This window comes from Cajanus cajan, chromosome 8, assembly GCF_000230855.2.
Source record: "Cajanus cajan strain Asha chromosome 8, NIPB_CcT2T_4, whole genome shotgun sequence".
NCBI lineage: Eukaryota > Viridiplantae > Streptophyta > Magnoliopsida > Fabales > Fabaceae > Cajanus > Cajanus cajan.
This window is the reverse complement of record NC_138524.1, coordinates 19,762,979-19,786,002: the sequence shown is the minus strand read 5'-3', so window position 1 is coordinate 19,786,002 and position 23,024 is coordinate 19,762,979. Positions and strand designations below refer to the sequence as shown.

Genomic DNA, 23,024 nt, shown 5'->3' with positions numbered 1-23,024 from the left:
CCCAAAATAGCGTACGGAACGCTTCGGTACAGTCGGCCAGGATCAACGACATTACTTAATTACGGATAATTTAATTAGTTTAAAGCCTCGGATTAGTCCCTAATTTCCCGGGGCCCATCCCGTAATCACGGCCCAACACGAATACCTATAAATACAACTCCTGAGAGGTACGTAACCAACTTTTCAACTACCGCATTTAATACGCCGAACACTTACTTGAGCGTTGGAGTGTCTTTGCAGGCACCCCCCCTCGTTTCGGACTGCTCGGAGAAGGACGAGAAGACCTAGACACCGGACCCGACCCGCTACAACAAGGATAATTGGAGGGTGTATCCTAACACATGAACAGTTATTATACAGAGTATGGTGTCAGGACAATACAACTTTTTCTTTAGTGTTTGGATTGCTTTTTTGGAATGATTTGTTCCATTATTTGAATTTTCTTCAATATTGATGTATTGATCATTGAAAATGTAAAGACACACCCTTTCGTAACTCTTCTGGTTTGATTCAAAAACTCAAATATTTCATATTTGAAATAGTGATCTAAGTTGTGTCTTGCAATAATGCAAACTCTTAGAACTATTTTTTTTTTAATTGCGATTTTAATGCAACACATCTATCGGTCATGCAAAATTAAACTTTCATAGGTTAAATTTCAAATAAGTTCTATTTGGACAACCTTTTCTATATTCATTTATAGAAGAACAAAAACTAAATATTTTTTTAAAAAGTTAAAATTAGTTAAACTTCTCTAAAAATCAATATTTAAATTATACATAAATTAAACTCTAATATACATTTAATTAGTTAGCTTAAAATTAAATAATGATATCAGTGAGTTGATGAGTTAAGAGGACTGAAATTCAGCTGATTAGCTAAAAAAATGGACTAAAATAAGAAGCTGCAAATAGCTGATATTATAGGAATAATGTTCAATTATTGAACTTAAATTCAAATTTGATTATAATTAAGAATATTAATGTCCAGATTATGCAAATGCAAAATATGTTGATAAGACACTTATCTTCAAAATGGGTAGCACAATGAGAAGATAGAGGCGATTTTTAGCCTTTGATTTAAAGTAAAAACAGTTGGTAGAATGTTAAAGATGATGCCCTTAAAATCTGGGAATATGGAAGCCAATGTGATCAATGGGGACCCATTTTTCTCAGCCAAATTTTGGATAAAAGAGCCAAATCAATGATGCCAAACGCAGCCTAAGACAATTATTTTAGCATAGGCACATTTAATTAGACAATTATAGGAACCAGCCTAGCTAGGTGTGACTTGGTAAAAGTATGTTTTAGAATCACTTCTCAAGCTTAAGGGTCTCAAAATTTTAATCCAAAATCTGGTGTGGTTGTTATAATCTTCGAATATATATAAAACTAATGAGTTTAAACATTTCAATATAACTGCAAATATATAATCATTATAGTAAAAAAAATCAACATAATAAGAAATGATAATAATATTATACTATATTTATTTATTTATATATGCTTGTTTATTCATTTAAAAATAAAACTCTTTGAATAAGTACTTGGTTTAGAGTTGAAGTAGGTTAATATCTACAGAATTAATCACCTATACACTGCTAGTGTAAAATTTATTTTAATTTAATAATTTTTTTATATTTTAATTTAATTAAATGAGCAAATGACATGACACTATTAACAGATCTGATTAGTTGTTAGTGTAAAAAAATTTTACACTGCCAGTATATAAATGATTAACTCATATCTATATATGCTTACCCTTATTAAATAGTATTTTAAAAAAATATTTGCAACACATTTTTATTTTCATCGCACTTTATTTTTGAATTTTTGAGTTTTCAATAAATATATATATATATATATAATAATTATAATATTAATATAAAATATTTATCATGAAAATATTTTTATCCTAATATAGTCTATTTTATATTTAAGTTCAAGATTTAAATTTTGGACAATTTAATTAAGTGATACATGTATAGCTACACATAGTGTTGGTACTTACATTTTTCATTTAGTATTTGATAAAAATAACATGAATCTTATTCAATAATAAAAGTGTGCTAAAGAGAATTTGATGAAAAAAGTGTTGTTAGATTAGATCTCCTAATAAACCACATAGAAAGGAACTTTGAGAGAGCACGCTTGGGCCGATGGTCGGATTTGAGTTGACATGTTTAGTTGACATTCAAAAGGCAAAAAAGGAAACAGCAAAAGGACATTTTTTATTTTTCGTCTAGTGTTTTATTTTATAGGGGGCATTAAAAAGTATGAAGTTGAAAAATTAGATTAGGTCGAGATATTATTTTTGGTATAAATTTGAAATCATTAGAAATTTTAACTAAGAAAATGTATGATAAAAGTATACATCAATACATGCACAATTTATCACTTATGTAATAAGTAGAGATTTATGCAAGCATGTAATGACCTATCTATTAACTAATCCTTATATGTACATTTATTTTTCAATTATTTATATAAAACTATTAATATAATATACATAGGCATTTTTTTTTAAAAAAATTATAAACACACATCAATTACAATAAAATTCGCAAATCAACATACAAGAATCTTAACTTCACAAGAAAAAAAAAACCAATACATCCAAATTGATCAATATTTCCTCCATAATTAAATAGAAATACGCATTACATTTTACAAATACACAAGATAAGGTGTTAATAACTTCTCAAATTGTACTACAAAAATCCTACAAAGGCTTAGAGTTCATTGCATTACCCATACTTTTATAAGTGTGCACATGTAATCTCACTCTCCTCTAACCTCAAACATTGATCTTGAGTGTGAAAGATACAATCTCAATGATCTAGAGGTTGCTTGACTCACTCCTTTTAACATTGAGCACTTTCTTATTAATTGATTTTATTAAATTATGTGTTGTGGTGATTTGTTGTTTAAATATTAGGAAATTTTAAGAATTTAGAATATTTTATGAGTTTTAGTGGTTTAGGAGTTACTATGAGTATAAACCAAGTTTGATCTGTTAGGGAAAGGTATATAAGATTTTCTTTAAGATTTGAGTTTTAGAAGTTCGTTCTTAAAGAAAATTTAGAGAGATAGTATAGAGAGAAGGGTTTTGGAGTTTGAGAAAACATTCAGTTCCCTAAGCCTTCTTTAAAGTGTTGTGACCTTCCCTATAGCTCAATTGTAGGAGTGGTGTTGGGATTCAAAGCTCAAAAGGTTGAGAATCGAGTGGTGGTCGTTCCATGCAGAGTTCACGAAGTCTAGCTCTTCTTTTTCTTCTTTTGATTATTGATAGTTAGAGGTAAAGGAAGCTTACTTTGTTGATCTTGTGGTGATATATGAGTTGTATGATGTCTGAATTCATTTAATGGTTGTTGTGTGGCTGATTGAGAGGTGAAATTCTTGTATTTTGGATTTTAGTTATTCTTGAACATGTTGGAGAAAATTTGGAGATTTGGAGTCATATCTTGGTTACATGTTGTCAATTTGGTTGGAATTGAGTTTCTCATTTGGTGTAGATGTGAATGCTATTGTTGCATGTTGGTTTTCCTGAGTTTCAAGTACAAGTTGAGCCTAATCGTGAATATACTAAGAACATAATTCATCATTGCATCAGGCTCAACTTCAAGGCGTTGGGTGTGATACAAGTCAAAGGCTCTTTGTCTTACTAATGTCAGGCGTAATATTGGTAGCACTGAACCTGAGTTAGAGGGTAGCTCTTTGAATTGGTCATGCTAGACGTAGGTTGAATGGTATCAAACGTGAATGCCTTTGGAGTTCTCTAACTTGGTGATGCTAGACCCCAATTGAGTGGCGCTAAATGTGATTGAGAAAAAAGCTCTTTGTCTATACGACGTTAGACACCAATATATTGACATAGGGCATGAGTTAGGCAAAGACTCTCTTTATGCTTAAACAAGGTCAGGTTTGGGTGTGATACAAGTCAAAGGCATTGGGTGTGATACAAGTCAAAGGCTTTTTGTCTTACTAACATTAGGCGTAATATTGGTAGCACTAAACCTGAGTTAGAAGGTAGCTCTTTGACTTGGTCATGCTAGACATGAGTTGAATGGTATCGGGCATGAATGCTTATAGAGTTCTCTAATTTGGTGACGCCAGACCCCAATTGAGTGGCGCTAAACATGATTGAGATAAAAACAAGGTCGAGTTTGGGGTTTGACCACATTAGGTGTGATTGTCACATCTGCTTTTTGTCTCATTTCATGCCAAGTGTAGGGAGAATGGCATCAAATGTGAGTTGCTTAATGAAATTAAGTTGGTTTTCTTGATTAAGTATTGAGTGTGTGTATGATGGTTGAATATCTCACATGTTGTAGCTAGATATATGTTTCTAGTTCTTTATACATTGATCGAGGATGATGTATATTGATGATTTCACTATTAAGAGTTGTAAGTTTGCATTGTTGAGATGGTTGTGTTGAGAATGCTTAAGGCATTATATTGAGTTGTGTTGACTAGCTTAGGACTAGAGGGGAAGTTATTTTAAAAGTTGACTATCTCATTGTAAGGATATTGTGTTATGATGCTCTACAAGCCTAGTTGTTTAAAACCTTCACACGAGTAGTTGACTCTTGAAGTGAATTATTTAGAATTTTTTTGGGATCTTAATTGATGCGGCATGAGGGCAAGTTCGAGCCATACTGTCTACAAAAGACTATAGTATAAGGGCCAAATTAGGCTATACTATTTTTAAAGTGATAAAATGCTTATTTGTATAAGGGTTAGGTCGAGCCATACATGTACAAAGTGACCAAAAATCGAGTAAGGTACAAGGTTGGTGACCATAGCCCTAAGTTCTAGAAAGGGCATAATATCTAGGGGGTAGTCTACGAACCAATCCTGTAGGAGACTTAGTCGCGTATACTAAGATCATGATAGGTCAACGCCCAAGTTGTCCTATCCTGATAGGAATACTAGACTTTCCTAATTTAAGTAGAAAACTCTAAGAAACCATGTTAGGGATTTTTATCCAAATTAGCTATTGATCTAGCTAGCCCAAAAAGATTGTGTTGTTAATTGGTTCGGTTGGGTTAAGCCACTTAGACTGCTTACTTATATTATAAGAATCTCTTAGTTGAAATATGTGATGATACATTTAGTTGTTGTGTTGTGCATATTTTATTAAGTTGATGAATAGTGTGTGCATATGTTGTGATGTTGTATTCTTCAAGTTAAATGATGTGTTGTGTAATTGGAGTGCAAGTGGATAACAATTGATGCATGTTGTAGAATTGTTTAAGTTATATTAAAGTTACTTAATTTTCTATACTTGTGGTTTATTTTTAAATGTTAGCTTATCCTTGCATGTTTCCTTGTGGTTGGACTGCAATGATCATACTTGATATGAAAGTAAGGAAAGATAGGCAAGAGGAATAAGAGTGTTTTGAGGTCATGTTAGATGATGACAATGTGGACTTTTGAGCTACCTCGATGTAGCTAGTTTAATATTTTATAGTACTGTTTGACTGATAACTTAGGTTACATTTCCAGTACTGAATTATTGTGTATGTGTGTGTGTATATATATATGTATGTATTGTTGTAATTATAGTCACATGGAGGGATTTGTTTATTATTTCATTCATTGATGAAAATTTTTGCACATATATATATTATTGCATGTATATCCATGTACTGCTTGCATGGTAATCTTATATAGTTAGATTTATATTTTCCATTGCATATAACTGAGTTGTAAAATGTAATAATTTGATAGGTTGTTACATTCCTCAAGCAAAAGCTCGTCTACACTTTCTTAAGAGTCATAAACTTATAAATTGACTAATTATGTGACTTAACTATTCCTCCTCTCTAATTTAATAAGTAAGGCTCGAGATGAACTTTTAGAGTCCAAATTCAAAAGTTAATACACTAACCAACACACTTATATATATATATATATATATATATATATATATATATATATATATATATATATATATATATATATATATATATATATATATATATATATTGTACCGTCTAGGTAAAAACCCGACAAGTGTACCGTCTAGGTAAAAACCCGACAAGTGTACCGTCTAGGTAAAAACCCGACAAGTGTACCGTCTAGGTAAAAACCCGACTAGTGTACCGTCTAGGTAAAAATCCAACTAGTGTACTGTCTAGGTAAAAATCCGACTAGTGTACTGTCTAGGTAAAAATCCGACTAAGTTACCTCTCGTCTAAGTTTCAGTACAGACCTAATCGGTCATAGCCCGACTCGACCTGCTAAGCTCGATTCCTCTCGCCTACAAGGGAACCACTCGGCAATTACCTTACTGGACCCTCGGTATGGGTCCAGTCGGTCGGAATCCGACCAAGCTCGTTCCCATTAACTCGCACCATCATGATAAGAACGGTTAGGGAAATCCCTTGATTCTCGGGGCCCAAGAAGCCCATGAACGACGTACCATAAAACCCAAAACCCTAAAGTTGAGCAGACAGATTACACTCTTGAATGCTCTGGCTTTGAGGCTTGACCTAGGAAAAAACCCTAGCGCGTCTCTTGGCCGGAACATTTTGGCGCCCACCGTGGGGCTACGGTGAAACTCTTCCTACGCCCCAAGAAACAAAAAAAAAAAACCTACACTTTACCATAGCGAGAGGCGGCAACAACAACAACTCGCAACCACCAACCATGGAGGAGATGATGACCATGATCAATGGCATGAAAGAGGAGCGCGACCCAGAGAGAGAGAAGGAGAGGAAGTTTCCCGCACAAAAACAGAGTGGGCTTTGTGTTTTCGTCCGTGTAAGGTCTTGCACCGTTGGATCGAGCTGATTTTTGGACTATAGGTTCCAGAAATGTGTTTCTTCATTCTGACCGTTCGGATTGTCAATCTGAGGACTGGTTTGTCGAAAAACAGCTCCATATCAGTGGGTGAAAGTGTTTCAGCACAAAACAGAGCTGGTACTGTGTTTTAATCGGTGTGAAGTCGTTCACCGTTGGATCGGCCTGATTTTTGGGCTATAGGTTCAGGAAGTGAGGTTCTTCATTCTGACCGTTCGGATTGTCAATCGGAGGACTGGTTTGTCGAAAAACAGCTCCATATCAGTAGGTGAAAGTGTTCCAGCACAAAACAGAGCTGGAACTGTGTTTTAATCGGTGTGAAGTCGTTCACCGTTGGATCGGCCTGATTTTTGGACTATAGGTTCAGGAATTGAGGTTCTTCATTCTGACCGTTCGGATTGTCAATCTGAGGACTGGTTTGTCAAAGAACAGCTTCGTATCAGCAGGTGGAACCGTTTGACGCGAAACAGGATCCTAGTCAACATCTAATGGACTTTCGTGCTCAGATGTCAATTCGTGGAGGAAGCATGGGAGTCTGCTGCGAGGGTGTTATGCTAAAAAGGTTTTTAATGAGGTACCATCAAATAATAAAATCATTATTTTCAAATTGATTCTGACTTGTAGGCAAACTCGTGATTATCGGCAATAGTCCGGCTGGGCGAGTATAAATAACTCGAAGACCAAACTCGTGATTGTCGGCAAAAGTCCGGCGGGGAGAGTATAAATAACTCGAAGAACTCGTGATTGTCGGCAATAGTCCGGCTGGGCGAGTATAAATAACTCGAAGAACTCGTGATTGTCGGCAATAGTCCGGCTGGGCGAGTATAAATAACTCAAAGAACTCGTGATTGTCGGCAATAGTCCGGCTGGGCGAGTATAAATAACTCGATTGATAAAACTCGTGATTGTCGGCAAAAGTCCGACTGGGCGAGTATAAATAACTCGAAGACAAACTCGTGATTGTCGGCAAAAGTCCGACTGGGCGAGTATAAATAAATCGAAGACAAACTCGTGATTGTCGGTAAAAGTCCGGCTGGGCGAGTATAAATAACTCGAAGAACTCGTGATTGTCGGCAATAATCCGGCTGGGCGAGTATAAATAACTCGATTGATAAAACTCGTGATTGTCGGCAATAGTCCGGCTGGGCGAGTATAAATAACTCGATTGATAAAACTCGTGATTGTCGGCAAAAGTCCGACTGGGCGAGTATAAATAACTCGAAGACAAACTCGTGATTGTCGGCAAAAGTCCGACTGGGCGAGTATAAATAACTCGAAGACAAACTCGTGATTGTCGGTAAAATTCCGACTGGGCGAGTATAAATAACTCGAAGATCAAAACTCGTGATTGTTGGCAAAAGTCCGGCTGGGCGAGTATAAATAACTCGAAGACAAACTCGTGATTGTCGGCAAAAGTCCGACTGGGCGAGTATAAATAACTCGAAGACAAACTCGTGATTGTCGGCAAAAATCTGACTGGGCGAGTATAAATAACTCGAAGACCAAAAATCGTGATTGATCGGTTCAAATTCGACTGGACGAGCACAAACTCGACACGGCTTTAGACCGATTGTCATTCATCTTGCAACACGGCATCACATGGATCGGAATATGGCCGACCGGCCGTATTAAATTTGGTTCTATACATTATGCGAATCAGACTTTGGCCGACTAAACGTACAAATTTTTTTGAATAGTCAGAATTGGAACGACTGGGGTCGTAAGATCTAACGCTTAACTTGGAAAATTTCCACTTCTTTTTTACGATTCGGAATTTTACCGAATGGCTACGCAAATTTCATTCTGATAGAAATTTTGTTTGTTATGCAACTCAGAATTTGGTCGACTCGCTTCGGAATATTTTAATCTTCAACTAGGAAAGTTTCCATTGGTCTAGTAAATTTCATTTTACAAGGTTTTCAACTCATTATACAAATCGGATTATCACCGACTCATTTAGAAAAATTTTCATGACTTATGCTAAAAATTTTCCGTTTGTTTTCGGAGCTTAGGCGATTTGTTTGGTCAAATTTTCTTTCCAATTACATAGAATCAGCAATAGGGTGATCCAACCCCGCAAAACTCAAAAAAAAAAAAAAAAACATTGTTGAACTCGGCATATGGCCGATTATATTTGGTCATCGAAAGTATTTTTCGTGACTTATGCTAAACGGAATTTAGGTTCTTATCAAACCCCGTGATAACTTAAAATAATAGTGATCCATTTACAAAGGTAATCGGCTTTGAGGCGATCACTATTGTTCAAGAACCCAACATGTAAAAACCGTTTTTGTTACTTAGAATTTTTTGGATCGTAAGTGAAGTCGGGATTTCGGCGGTTACTCATTGAAGCCGGAATCTTGACGACTATTACTTATTGCCCCAATCTTTTAACTTAGAATAATCTTGATGCATGGAGTATGCCAATCGGAATTTACGCGATTATACTCGTTTTAATGGTGATACTTCTAAGCAATGATATTTGTGATTCACTGTTTATGGTTATCAGAATTTCGGAGACTACTTTTGGTTAACTTAGAATTACTATACCTTTTGTTGAGATCGAAATTCTGGCGATTGTTTTGGTTTTAAAACCTCCATATTTCTAGTGTACGGGCTAGGCCGGATTCCGACCATGGGGTTAACAAGGGACAGGTCGGCAATGGCTAAGCCGACCCTCTATCTAGCAAAGCCTTCTCGCCTTACACGCTCAAGGCTGGAGGGCTAGTGTACGGTCTAGGCCGGATTCCGACCATGGGGTTAACAAGGGATAGGTCAGCAATGGCTAAGCCGACCCTCTATCTAGCAAAGCCTTCTCGCCTTACACGCTCAAGGCTGGAGGGCTAGTGTACGGTCTAGGCCGGATTCCGACCATGGGGTTAACAAGGGACAGGTCGGCAATGGCTAAGCCGACCCTCTATCTAGCAAAGCCTTCTCGCCCTACACGCTCAAGGCTGGAGGGCTAGTGTACCGTCTAGGTAAAAACCCGACAAGTGTACCGTCTAGGTAAAAACCCGACAAGTGTACCGTCTAGGTAAAAACCCGACTAGTGTACCGTCTAGGTAAAAATCCAACTAGTGTACTGTCTAGGTAAAAATCCGACTAGTGTACTGTCTAGGTAAAAATCCGACTAAGTTACCTCTCGTCTAAGTTTCAGTACAGACCTAATCGGTCATAGCCCGACTCGACCTGCTAAGCTCGATTCCTCTCGCCTACAAGGGAACCACTCGGCAATTACCTTACTGGACCCTCGGTATGGGTCCAGTCGGTCGGAATCCGACCAAGCTCGTTCCCATTAACTCGCACCATCATGATAAGAACGGTTAGGGAAATCCCTTGATTCTCGGGGCCCAAGAAGCCCATGAACGACGTACCATAAAACCCAAAACCCTAAAGTTGAGCAGGCAGATTACACTCTTGAATGCTCTGGCTTTGAGGCTTGACCTAGGAAAAAACCCTAACGCGTCTCTTGGCCGGAACATATATATATATATATATATATATATATATATATATATATATATATATTATTGCATGTATATCCATGTACCGTTTACATGGTATTCCTAGATAATTAGATTTATGTTCTCGTTACGTGTAACTAAGTTGTAAAATGTAATAAAATAGGTTGTTACATTCTTAAAGTAAAAGCTCATTTACACTTTTTCAAGAGTCATAAACTTATAAATTGACTAATTGTGTGACTTAATCATTCCTCTTCTATAATTTAATAAGCCAGACTCACCATGAACTTTTAGAGTCCAAATTCAAAAACTAACACGTTAACCAACACACTTAGTCCAAAATGTATTTTATTTATAGAAAATCTTTAATTATATTATAAGCTCAATTAATAAATTAAGTAAGCATATAAAATGAATATAATTTAAACAAATTTTTATTATTAATTTAGAAAAAAAGAAGATGTTACTAGTTATATTAAACTTAAAAATAGTCCAAGTTTGATGATGAAAATGGAAAATGAATAATTCTATCTTCTGTGTTATTTGATATTAAGTGCAATTTTAAGTTGACTATTAAATGAAACTTAGAGAAAGCAGGTATAGAATGTAATGAAATTTTATCATAAATCTTAGTTATATAAATAAATAATTATCATATTGCAGATGCTAAAATGCTATGATAATAATAAAACTTATCAAGGAAAGGTGGGTTCTTGTAATTTGCATGATATTGGCCATTAGCTATATGGTATAAAAAAGGCACCGACTAATTGGTTAATATTTTACCCAAAAAAGGTAACTTATAAAGAAATACTTGTTAAACTAAATACATATCATAATGGAAGAAACTAGAAAGGTTGTATTAAAATAAAAATAAAAACCAAATGTTAATTTAAGATGTGATTTGATTTGATTTGATTTGATTTGGGTTTAAATTGATTGTGACAGAGTAGTGAATTTTGTGGCCCTACATGAATTTGATTCTGAAGTAGCTAGCTAGGTCATGGTTTGGGGGCCATGTTCGATGAGCTTCAGAGATATCTCTTTCAAAAACGTATATGGACAAGACAAGAGAGCATCAATGCAGCAGAAGCAGATTCACAGTCACACATTCACCCCATAACCCTCTTTCTTTCCCTTTTCAGATTAAATTTCTCCCTCAATAAAAATATAAAAAAAACCCTAGCTTCTAACAATATTTTTCATTTTATCAAGATTTCTTAATTATATTGTACATGTTTAGTGTTTACTGATTTTATTTTGTTGACGATTAGTGTGTATAAAAATGTTATGTAGTGGCATTGCATATAAATTAAATCTAAAACATATTTCATACCCTGCTAAAAATATAAAATTATACAAAAAAAATTGTATTCTTCTTTAAATGCATGCATGCATTGTTTCTATAAAATAATTTGCCATACTTATGAATATTGTTACTGTTTAACATGATTTTTTAACAATTAAAATTATTCAAATTTATTTGATATTTACTATGTTAAAAATATAAATAAAATTTATTATTATCGATAATTATTTAACAACAATAAATTAATTATCTCTATTTTATTATTTAATAAAAATATTAATGACTAATATATAATAATCATTAAAAATATATTTATATTACACCAAAATTTATTATTAATGATAATTATTTATTAAGAAAAACTTAAGTCTCACATCGACTAGAAATAAGATAATTAAAAAGTATATATACGTGGTTGATAACTCTCATCTTACAAGTTTGTTTTGTACGATTGAATTAGACCTATAACTTATTCTAAGTTGGTATTAGATTACTCACCATTACCAAACTTGAGGGAAAGTACTGGGAAAAACCAAAATCTTACATCAACTATAGATAAAATAATTAATTAAGAGATAAAACAGTTAAAAAAAATAAGAAAATTAAAGAATATATAATTAGAAGACAACCTTCATCTTACAAGTCTCATATCGATTAGAGATAAGGTAATTAATGAGTATTTGTACTTATCTTTTAAGTCTCACATCGACTAAAAATAAAATAATTAAAGAATATTATGAATCATTTCTTAAACTTTTAGGGTAATAACAAAAAATATTAAATGCCAGTAAAATATGCCACAAAAACTTATACACTTTTCTTGACTATTATAAGAGTTTTTATCAATATGCAGAATAATTGTCAGTAAATGTTTTAACGACACTACATATAGTAGCTAATGTGAAAATATTGGTAAAATATTTTGCAACAATTTTTATTAACATTAAAAATTATATTAAATGTGAATAAAAATCTATTTTATTATAGTAAAGATAGATTAAATAAATTTATCTTTCTATATATTTTGACAGTGAAATGCTAAAATATTTAATTTTGGAACGTTGAACAATGATTTTGTAGTTAATAAAAAATTAAAATCAGATTTGATAAATTATATATAAACTAAATATTGAATGTAAGTTTTGTCTAAAGTCTTATAAATTTTTGCCAGAACCTACAGTAGAGGAAGGTGCAAGTGGCACATATGAATTGTTGGACCCCAAAACTTGAGAAGTTTTAATCCAATAAGTTTTGATGGTAACAAATTAAAAATGTATGGTATAATTGATCTTTTGGGTGAAGAAAAGTTAATTGATAACGAGTAACTTGATCAAAACGTTCAATATATGTAGAATAATATGTCAACCTATGTTTTAAAAAAAGCTTTTGATACTCGTTTTTAACCAAAAAAAAGTGTTAAAAAATTTGTTTGGATACAAATTAAAAATGTTTTGAAAAGTTTATCTACTAGAAAATATTGTTTATTTTTAATAAAAAAATTCCCAAAAATGTTTCAATATTTTTATCCTAACATAGTCAAACACTAGGCTTTTTGAACAATAAATTAAGTTTATAATAAAACAATACATTCATATATTTTACATCCTACATTCATAATTTTATCTATCTTTAACAAACATTATTTTTCTTTAGAAAACTTGTGTTTGTCTTTTTTGGAATAACTAGACAAGGAATATCCTTTATTACGCTATAAAAGAATGGAAATATAAAGAACTTTTGACTGTTTAACCAGAACAGTAAAAACTACTTTTCATATTTGTTGTGTCTGTGTGTTGTAACTATTTTTTCTCTTTCCACAGCATAAGAAGAGAAAGTTTGTCTATTCTAGCATGTAATGCCCCAATTTTTCCTAAACATTATTGGAATGTCAAAAACTTATTTAAACATCTTCTATTTTTTATTTAACATTTGAAGTCTAGTTTGACAACGTGTTATCTTTTATTCTTTTACCTTATGTTGCAGATTTTTCTTTTGAAAATTTCTACATGTTTTTCTTGATCACGTTTATTTATGATATGCAATGTCATGAGAAATAAAGAGTAGTGTCTTTAGTGGTATCTAAGAGGGTTGATCCTTTCGACCAATATGTTATGTATTTTTTCATGTTTCTCTACATGTACTCTATGACTTACTTAACTTGTGTTGAGTTGTTGCTTGCTTGTTTTATGTTGATGTCTTACTGTTATTTCTTTCTAGTATGATAAATTAAGGAAGCAAATGATTGATAGGGGTGTTTGGGAGATCATTGATGAAAGAAGAGTCATAAATTGGGGAAGCCTTCAAAGAGGTTTTATCGGAAAAAGTACTTTTTTGAGGACATCCACAATCACAAGAAGATGGAATTATTAGAACTCAACTAGGAAGGTATGATTGATGTTGAGGATGCCGCTAAGTTTGAAGAACTGTTGAGGTTCTTTTAACACTACAACCATGAAGTAGAGGAGAGATCTAAATGTGTGAAGTTTATCAACAAGTTAACACCAAGGATCAAGCAAGTTAATTATGAACTATTAGGAGATTCATTAGTTTCCTACATTGGTGAATCATTGCAAAATATTTGATGAGGACAATTGGGCGAGGGCCACACATTGCAAGAATACAAGTCTAGTGAGATTTCCTTTCCTCTTGCAGTTGACTTCGGATGCTAGTGAACTGCCAAAACATTTTAAAAGTTAATATATCAATGTATAATTGTTAATTGAAGAAATGAAGTGACAAAATGAACAACTTATAAAGATATAAACTTTTATAAAATATAATATCAACCTTCAAATATATAATTTGAAAGCAATGACAACTTTTAATTATCCTTAAAGGCCTATAGAATGTCTCAAATCTCAACTCTTTCATTGTGTTGTTGTTTTTCCAAACTAATTGCAATTAAAGGTGCAATACCTCACCAGGAGCAATGGCATAAGAAAACATGTTTGAAAGTATCACAAGAGCATGCTTCGAGATGGATTCTATTGGGGACCTAAATATGTTCCCCACTATGCGAGACGTAAACCAATTGTTGTATATATATGTTTTTAATTTAATGAATATAATTTAATATTGGTAAACGGATCGGGTTCGTAAATGAATACTAATATGCATAAAATAAACATTCCACGTAGTTAGAGATTAATCTACGTGTCCATGTCTCGGGAATCTATGTGTTCAATAAGTCTCATAGGTTATCGTGTCGGAACCATTATTTATATTCTCAAATAAACCCATATTTTTAAGCATAGTTGTGATGGAGACATTATATCTATCTTGAAGGTGACCTATTTTTTGTGTGTTTGCTATTGGTGTGAAGTTGCAGTCCTGGTGGTTAGTTACGCAAGTAGGTTCCATTGTTGCTTACCTCTTTTGCTTTTTTCTTCCATTGACAAATAAATTGTGTATAGCCCCGATTGGAAATTTTTTTTGTATAGGGTTTCCCTACCCATTCTGAAGCAACTAATATTTTGTTGTTGGCTATCTCTTTTGCTTTTTTCTTCCAATGGCCAAGAAATTGTGTGTAGTCTCAATTGGGAACACTCTTGGTTAAAGTTATGAGTCATCAAAATGATAAACATTCAAGTGTGAGACTCTTAGATTTAATTGATTTTATTTTATTTTTTTTGTTGGTGGTTAAAGTAATTTTGCAAACAAATATTGATGGTTAGTTAATTGTAAGATATAGATAATAAATCAAATGGAGATGAAAGTGTTATTAAAGATGAAATTAAGCAAGGAGATGAGTCAAAATATGGAAATGAATGAGAGGATGGAGATGAATTAGACCATGGAGATGAATGAGAGGATAGAGATGAAATTGCTTAAAAAATGAGTTTATTTAAGGATGTGAATAATGACTTCAGCACGACAATCTACGAGACTTACCAAATATGTAGGTTCTCAGAATATAAACACATAGATTAATCTCTAATTATGTAAAATGTTTATTTTATAAATATTGATATCCATTTAAGAACTCGATTTATTTAACAATATTAAATCGTATCTGCTAAATTAAAAACATATATATCCAAAAGTTGATAGTGAGGGAGATGTTTAGGTTAGAATCTGTCCATGGTAAATTATGCCCTAGAGCAGCTTACTTTCTTGCGCTTGTAATTTTTCTTTTGATTTTGTTTTATTTTTTGTTGTAAAAATAAAAGAGCAAAAACTTTTTATGGAGAGAGAAGTGTTGGGCTTTTAGGCCCAAATGAACCATTCGTAAGGAAGGCCCAACAAAAAGAACACGCGAACAAGCGTCCAAATTCTCTACAGCATTTCGCAATCGCAATTTCGCAGAGCATACACAGCATTTGTCGGCGGCGGTGACGAAAGCGAAGCAGAAGCGTTCGTCGGAGGGAGTTCGAAGATGACCGGTGTTAAGGAAGACAAGAAGCCAACGGAGCAAGGCCTCAAGGTCAAGGAACAGGTTCATTTCTTCTTTCGTTCTTTCGTTCATTTGAATTTCTAGGGTTTTCGCCCCTTCTTCAATGCGTTACTTACGCGCCTTTGATGCGTGCATTCCAATAGTTCGAGTTGGTGCGAACGAAGTCGTCGAAGAGAGTTCATTCCGAGCGCGAGCCTCGTGAGAGTGAGAGGGACCATGACAGTGGCAGAGGGAGAAGGTCCAAGAGGGATGAAGTTGAGCCAAGGGAGAAGAAGAGAACGGAGAACGACGAGGGTAGGGGAAGGAGTAGTAGCAAAACGGAGAGGAGAACGGAGAACCACGACGACGACGGTGGCGGAAGGAGTCACAAACGGTCGCATTCGAGGCACGAGAGGTCGCCGGAGCGCAATGGGAGGGGCCGGCATAGCTCACAGTCTCCGCCGAGGAGCCGGCATAGGTCTCGGTCGCCGCCGCATCATCACGCTTCTCCCGCGAATGCAAAACCTCGTGATGAGGTGTCCGGTGATATCCAACCCTAGTTCATATCAATTCTGCATGTTCTATAATTTTTTTAAGCTTTAGTTTGAGTTGTTTTTGCTTTTGTTTGGTGCTTAGTTGTTTTGCTGAATTGTGGAATTTGGTCTGAAATATTTCTTTAAAATGCTGTTGTTGGAATTGAAAGGATGAGGATGAGGTTTGGGAGATGGCGTTGTTTTGATTTTTTTTTCCTTCCGTATGTATGGTTGGAATGGTGTTGAATGTTGGTAGTGACTTTTGCTTAAAAGGAGTGTTAATGTCATTTCATGAGTTGGGTGGAAATGTAGGTATTAGTGTATTACTTGATGTTGATTGAATTTATCGAATGTAGAATTTTGGAGGTAATTTAAGAAAATGTGAAGCTTCTTATGATGTATGAGTGGATCTCGGAGTGTTTGGCAAACCAAGTATATATGATGTTAGGATGTAGTTGGAGTTTTACATAAGGTGGATTTGAGGACCTTAGAATGTATCTGATGTTTTTATGTGGATGGCTTTAAGTCAAATACGGAAAAGTATTAAGTAAAAAAAGAAAATCAGATGATTGTTATTATAATGAAGACTGATGATGGTAAGCATGGCAACTGACAAGTGATTGGTGAAGCATCAATTTAGAACTCTATAGTAGTGTTCCGTCCATGCTTTCCAAGGGTAGAGGGAAAAAGGATTTTATGATTACTGTACCTCATTATTTGTCTTCATGGGTTTTTTTGCTTTCTTTTGTTTTCCATTTTGGTTGTTGTGAGGGTGTGCTAAGGGGAATAAAGTCAAGTCAATGTAGCTTTTAGTAGATATGAACATTAGGCTTCAGTGGGGTACAATTTTTATGTTATTTTACATGTCTTCTGTTGCTGAATGTGGAATGGAAGAGACACTTCCTAATTCCTATGTCTTGCACTTCATAGCATATTGATTCTGTCCTGCCTCCCCCTTGGTTCCCATAATGTTGATTAACTTATTATTCCATACTTTTGGCCTTTATTTTTCATTTTTCCTTGTTTCCTTCCATCTTTATGGTCTCTTTATTCCTGTTTTGAATTTCTTTGCATGTTAAGGTTTCACTGTTCTCTATAATTGATGCTTATCTGGATTATTGTTTAATTTTTGCAGATGATGAATTCAAGAGGAGATGAACAAATGTAAGTTGCTGTCTCAACTCTGAATTGCATATTCAAATATTGCTGTGCAGGTTGATGTTGACCATAATGTTTGATTATTGATTTTGGTTTGACTTAAGTCAAATCTATTAATAGGAGTGCTGCATTTTGGAGTAATTTTTTGTTCAATCTGCTGCAAATTTAGTTTTCGAATTGAATCTAAATAGAGGCTCCTGGTTTATACACAGTGTCCTTCAACTCCCTCCCTCCATTTATGCTCATCTTTGATTGGATGAATCATGCTACATAAATAGGTTACTTAATGTATCTAATTTTACTTAGCCTAGGTGTGATCTCAATTGGGATTAACTTTGTGAACATCAGTGCAAGAAATTGTGTTTGGAAAATGATAGTTTTTAGAAGCCTTGAGCTTCAACATGTTTCAGAACACCTTTATTTTTGGCAGAACAGCAGGTTGAAATGTTGAATGTTCAAACTTGGAATAGTAGGCAGAGCTAAACATTACTTTCTATGAATGGAATGTAGTAGGTTCTAAACAGATTTATGTTTATACATGAAAAGAGATAACAACTCAGTCTTTTTAAGACAAAAAATAACAGTCAAACCTCTGTTATGGAATATAAGGATCTCAGCACCCTCATTTAATTAGTTTAAATTGTCAAAATACTGGTGATTAAACTAAAAAGATGTTGGCTTGTAACTTTGCTTCAGGTTGCTTCATGTATTCTGTCTTTCTCTCCATTGAAGTTTGGAACTTTGGATGCTATGGTTTTGTTTAAATTATAATTAGTTGATATAGCTTTTGATGATGACAATCTGATTGCTGCTTCTGCACTGCAGGGATGATGAGGACGAGTCTATTAGGAAGATGAAGGCTGCTGAGGAGGCTTTGGAAGAAAAACAGAAGGTAATAATGTGCTTTATATTGGGATCGTGTCTGAATATCATGTAGTCTCCATGTTCTTTTGTGTTGGGGTGGGGTGGGGGGAGGAGTTGAGACCACTTTCAGATAATTAACTGTGTATTTGTTTAAGTATGGCTTGTTTACTCCCTGTACTTTATTACTAAGTGTCATAATGTTATGTCTTGCTTTGATCTTTGGATGCTTCTATTGCTAATTGGTTGGGTCAGATGCTGTGCACAAGAAGGCAATGTTTAATTGCTCACTTTTGTTGTTCATTAGATGTTTGTGAAAGAATCACACCTATCCAAGGTTACTGTTGGAGCCTGTTTGGCATATGGGTTTTTCTTTTCATAGAACATAAACAATGTTGTATGAAGTACTTGATACAGTTTTTTTTACTAGTTACAATAATATTCATTCGGGTGTCCTTTTCCTTTATCGAGGCTAGAGTGAGGCATTCCAGGCTCTAGATATTACTAAGGAATGTGTTAATGAGACTTTGCCATTCACAAAAGGAAAATCAAAAGATGTGTGATTTAAGAATGAAAAAGGGGAAAAAAAAGGAGAGAATAAATATTTTAAGTATTATTAATGTTTAAAATACCTCGACAAAGTTTATGTTTATGTTGTTGAATTCAGAGCAAGTTGTGTGCCCAATGTGTAATTTGTCTATTAACTTGATTTGCATTGCAATATGGATGTAGATTTTCTGAGTGATTTACTCCTGCTGGCTTTTCTGAAATCCTCGTCATTTGCAGCAAAAACCTTCATTTGAGCTATCTGGAAAGCTTGCAGCTGAAACAAATCGAGTCAGAGGTGACACTTATAGAACTATGTATCTAACTTTTAAGTGAGGTTATCTTTCAATTTTAAGTGTATGCTTATCATTATTTCTTTTTCAGGTGTTACTTTGTTGTTCAATGAACCACCAGAGGCTCGAAAACCAGATATTAAATGGAGGCTTTATGTTTTTAAGGCTGGGGAAGTGCTAAATGGTTAGTTTATATGGCTTCTTCTTGTAATATATGTTATAATAAAACTCTCCAACTTGTATGCCACATGTCAATATTTTGTGAGCATTTCCCACGTGAATGTTATTGACAGACCTATGCTATTAAAAGGAGACTTATGCATCTCCCATGTCAATTTACCATTTGGTTTTATCTTATCATGAATGCCATTGATTTTTCTTTGCAATTTATTTGATCAGTTTCTACTTTCTAGTACCTTATGATTTGGAGTGAGCTTTAGTTAATTAGATTAACTATCTGTCTGAATTCCTTTTCTACTTCTGCATTTGGTTGTATTGTTTATGTTATGCTTTCATGGCTACAGTTCCTTCTTTTTCTCTTAAATTTTCAACAGTTGATTTTAATATATTTTTTAATCTTGCTGTTAAATTGTTATATTAAAGATCTTCTACAACATGGATGGGACTAAATGGAATTACAATTTTCTTGACTTCCAAAGAACAATTATAAATATATATATATATATATAGAGAGAGAGGAGGGATCCATTTACTTTAAGAGTAAGTCTAGGTAGACTTACTCTACTCTAACTCATGTTTTATATAAAATTTTAACAGTTTAACTGTTGAATTAAAAGTTCTTAATACATAGATTAGGTCTACAAAATTTTAAAAAATTTGAAAACTATTTGATACTCCATTTCATCAAATTCAAATCAACGTATAAAATGTTTTATCATTATCCATCGTTTTGAATTAATGAAATGGAGTATCAAATATTTTTTATTTTTTTTTTTAAATTTTGCAAACTTAATTTATGCATAAAGAACTTTTAATTTAACGGTTGAATCTTTAAAATTTAACGTAGAACATGAGTTATTAAATGAAGTAGTTTGAGTAGATTTACTCTTCGAGTGAGTCCCTCCTCATATATTTATATATATATTTTTGTTTTCTACATTTGCTAAAAAACTTGTACATGATTGATTTGATTGCCAGAGCCCCTCTATATACATCGCCAAAGTTGTTATCTTTTTGGAAGGGAAAGAAGGGTGGCTGATATCCCTACAGATCATCCATCTTGCAGCAAGCAACATGCTGTTATTCAATTTCGGTATAAGCAACCCCATGTGGTTCCTTTGGTTATTGGTGCTTTAATGGTGATTGAATTTTCTGAAATATTTTTAAAATTCCTTTCATTGTCAGGCAAGTTGAAAAGGAGCAACCAGATGGTATGTTGTTAAAGCAGATAAGGTAATGCCTGATTCTTACTTTTGTTGACTCTTCGTATGCAACTAAAAGTTTGTCAATGTGCAAACCCTAATAATATGCATATATTATCTATGCCAGGCCTTACATTATGGACCTTGGAAGCACAAACAAAACTTTCATTAATGTGAGTGGTCTTAAAATTCTTTTGATAGTTTGATTAGTTTCTTCGTTTATGTTTATTTGTCTGATAGTGTTGAATGAGCTGAAGTTAGATGTGTAATGAATCTTCTGATCTGATGCTTTTTGCTTTTGCAGGATAGTCCTATTGAACCTCATCGATATTACGAACTTAGGGAAAAGGACACCATTAAATTTGGTAATAGTAGGTAAGTGAGATGTAGACATTAATTGTTTTTCATGATTTTCACAATACGTGTTTCTTTTGTTTCAGTAAAAAGAATTATTAGGCAAAGTTGTATCTTGGTGCTTTCAGAGGAATATATTTAGTAACTGTCCCACTTGCTGTTGATGAAAGGTTTTTATTATTATGTACTCCTTCTGTCCAATAATAAGTGCCATCAAGATTTTTTTACATCGATCAAGAAATTAATAAATAAAGAAAATAATAATTTTACAAAATTAATTTTCTTTGCCGGAAACGATGTAACACAAGTTTGCGAAAAATATTATTAGGGGTATAAATAGGAAATAAGTAATTAATAATACATTGAAAAGTTAAAACGAGACTTGTTTATTTTTCTTACATAACTCTTATTATGAGATGGGAGAAGTAATATTTATCATTCATTATTTAAACCCAAGTTATTTTGATAATTAGGTTTTGATCGAGTAAAATAATTTGTTTTAAATGCTAAAAGTTTAGAGTTCAGTAATAGATAAGTTTTTGTAATGTGATAAGGCTATGTATGGATAAACTTCTCAATAAGAGTATTTAAAAGAAGAAAATAAGGAGACAAACTGAATTAAATTTCTCTAGTTATAATTAGTTTATGTATAATAGAAACTCTCTTAATTTAACTTCTCTATAAGCCAATTTTAACTTATTATAAGTTAATTTTAACTTATGAAGATAACTTAATTCATTTTATCTTTTTTTTCTTTTTCTAATAGTGGAGAAGTTTATCCAAACGAGACTTAGAGGAAACTGGATTTTTGGATGGAACGGGAAGGACAATATTTAAATTTTAAAAGTTGCACAATATTTTAATATATGAATTATCATCCAGTTGAACTAGGTGGAGATATGGGGAAACTATTGGCTAGAAAGTGCCAAGTTCGTGCATTTATTTTCTGATGAAAAAGTCTGAAGCCAATTTACATGAAGGTGAAAATGATTTTCATGATACTGGGACATCTTTGGATGATTTAACATGACTGAATTTTCTTGGCTGGACTAGTTTGTCTGGGGCATGTTAATGCAATGAATTTTCTTGTTTGTTCTTTTATGTTGGTACAAATGCAAGGCATTTCTGACGACCACTCAAAAGTATGCATATATAGTGCTTGTGCTTTATTTACCTCGATGCAGTTATGGATTTTGTTCCCTAATACTTTGTTCTATATAAACGCTTATTATTAACTGTTTTCCCTTCTATTGCAGCCGAGAATATGTATTACTACATGAGAATTCTATTGGGTAATGGGCAATAACTCCAATTTCGCTCCATCTTGCTCATCAGAACTGATTAAAGCAACAGTCGACCAACAATTTTTGTAATCCATGTCCAACTTATGTGTATTCCATCCTTTCACAGGTTCATATTTTTCTCCATGTTTCTTGTTATTAATATACAAGACACATTGGATAACCCTTTTTAAGATGTAGAATTCAATCTTGACCCCCTACTTCAGCAAAATTCACCCTTGTAAGTTGGTAAATTTGCCCTGTGAACTTAACTCGCGCTTGTTTGGAACATTTGTTTGCTAGTTTCGGATAGGGTTTAAGTTGCATTATGTAGCATTTCGTTCTCCTCCCCCTCCCTAGGTAACCTGGTGAGAATCTCTTGAGCATCACTATAGAATAAAAAACTTACATTTGTTGAAGTTGAGGACTCTTGATACTATTTTATTTCTTGAGGTAATTTTACTAAGAGCATCTCAACAATTTGAGTTTAATTTTGATGCTTATTAGTGTAAAAGAAATTGTTATATTGTTTGATTATTTTAATAACTTGTGAAGTTTTAATTTTTAAATAAAATATTGATATACGGTTGAAAAATGATGAAAGATATTATATTAATTGTTCAACACCAACTTGCGAAAGTGGAATACTTGATTGAAATCACAAGT

The 23,024-nt window shown here is 33.5% G+C and overlaps 1 protein-coding gene across 1 annotated transcript; it reads left to right on the top strand.

The window, feature by feature from the left end:
* Positions 1-15,826: 15,826 nt before the first annotated feature.
* Positions 15,827-22,777, top strand: DDL (SMAD/FHA domain-containing protein). The gene is made up of 11 exons (XM_020351467.3): positions 15,827-16,014; positions 16,116-16,487; positions 17,620-17,648; positions 18,468-18,534; positions 19,290-19,347; positions 19,434-19,526; positions 20,501-20,615; positions 20,708-20,755; positions 20,852-20,897; positions 21,029-21,099; positions 22,335-22,777. The coding sequence occupies exons 1-11, from the start codon at positions 15,955-15,957 to the stop codon at positions 22,372-22,374; spliced, it is 999 nt and encodes a 332-aa protein (XP_020207056.1). The 5' UTR covers positions 15,827-15,954; the 3' UTR covers positions 22,375-22,777.
* The last annotated feature ends 247 nt before the right edge of the window (positions 22,778-23,024 follow it).

Coding starts and splice junctions, on each gene's coding strand:
- DDL (XM_020351467.3), top strand. CDS start 15,955: ATGACCGGTGTTAAGGAAGACAAGAAGCCAACGGAGCAAGGCCTCAAG. Junction 16,488..17,619: donor ATGCAAAACCTCGTGATGAG/GTGTCCGGTGAT, acceptor TAATTTTTGCAG/ATGATGAATTCAAGAGGAGA. Junction 20,898..21,028: donor CAAACAAAACTTTCATTAAT/GTGAGTGGTCTT, acceptor TTGCTTTTGCAG/GATAGTCCTATTGAACCTCA.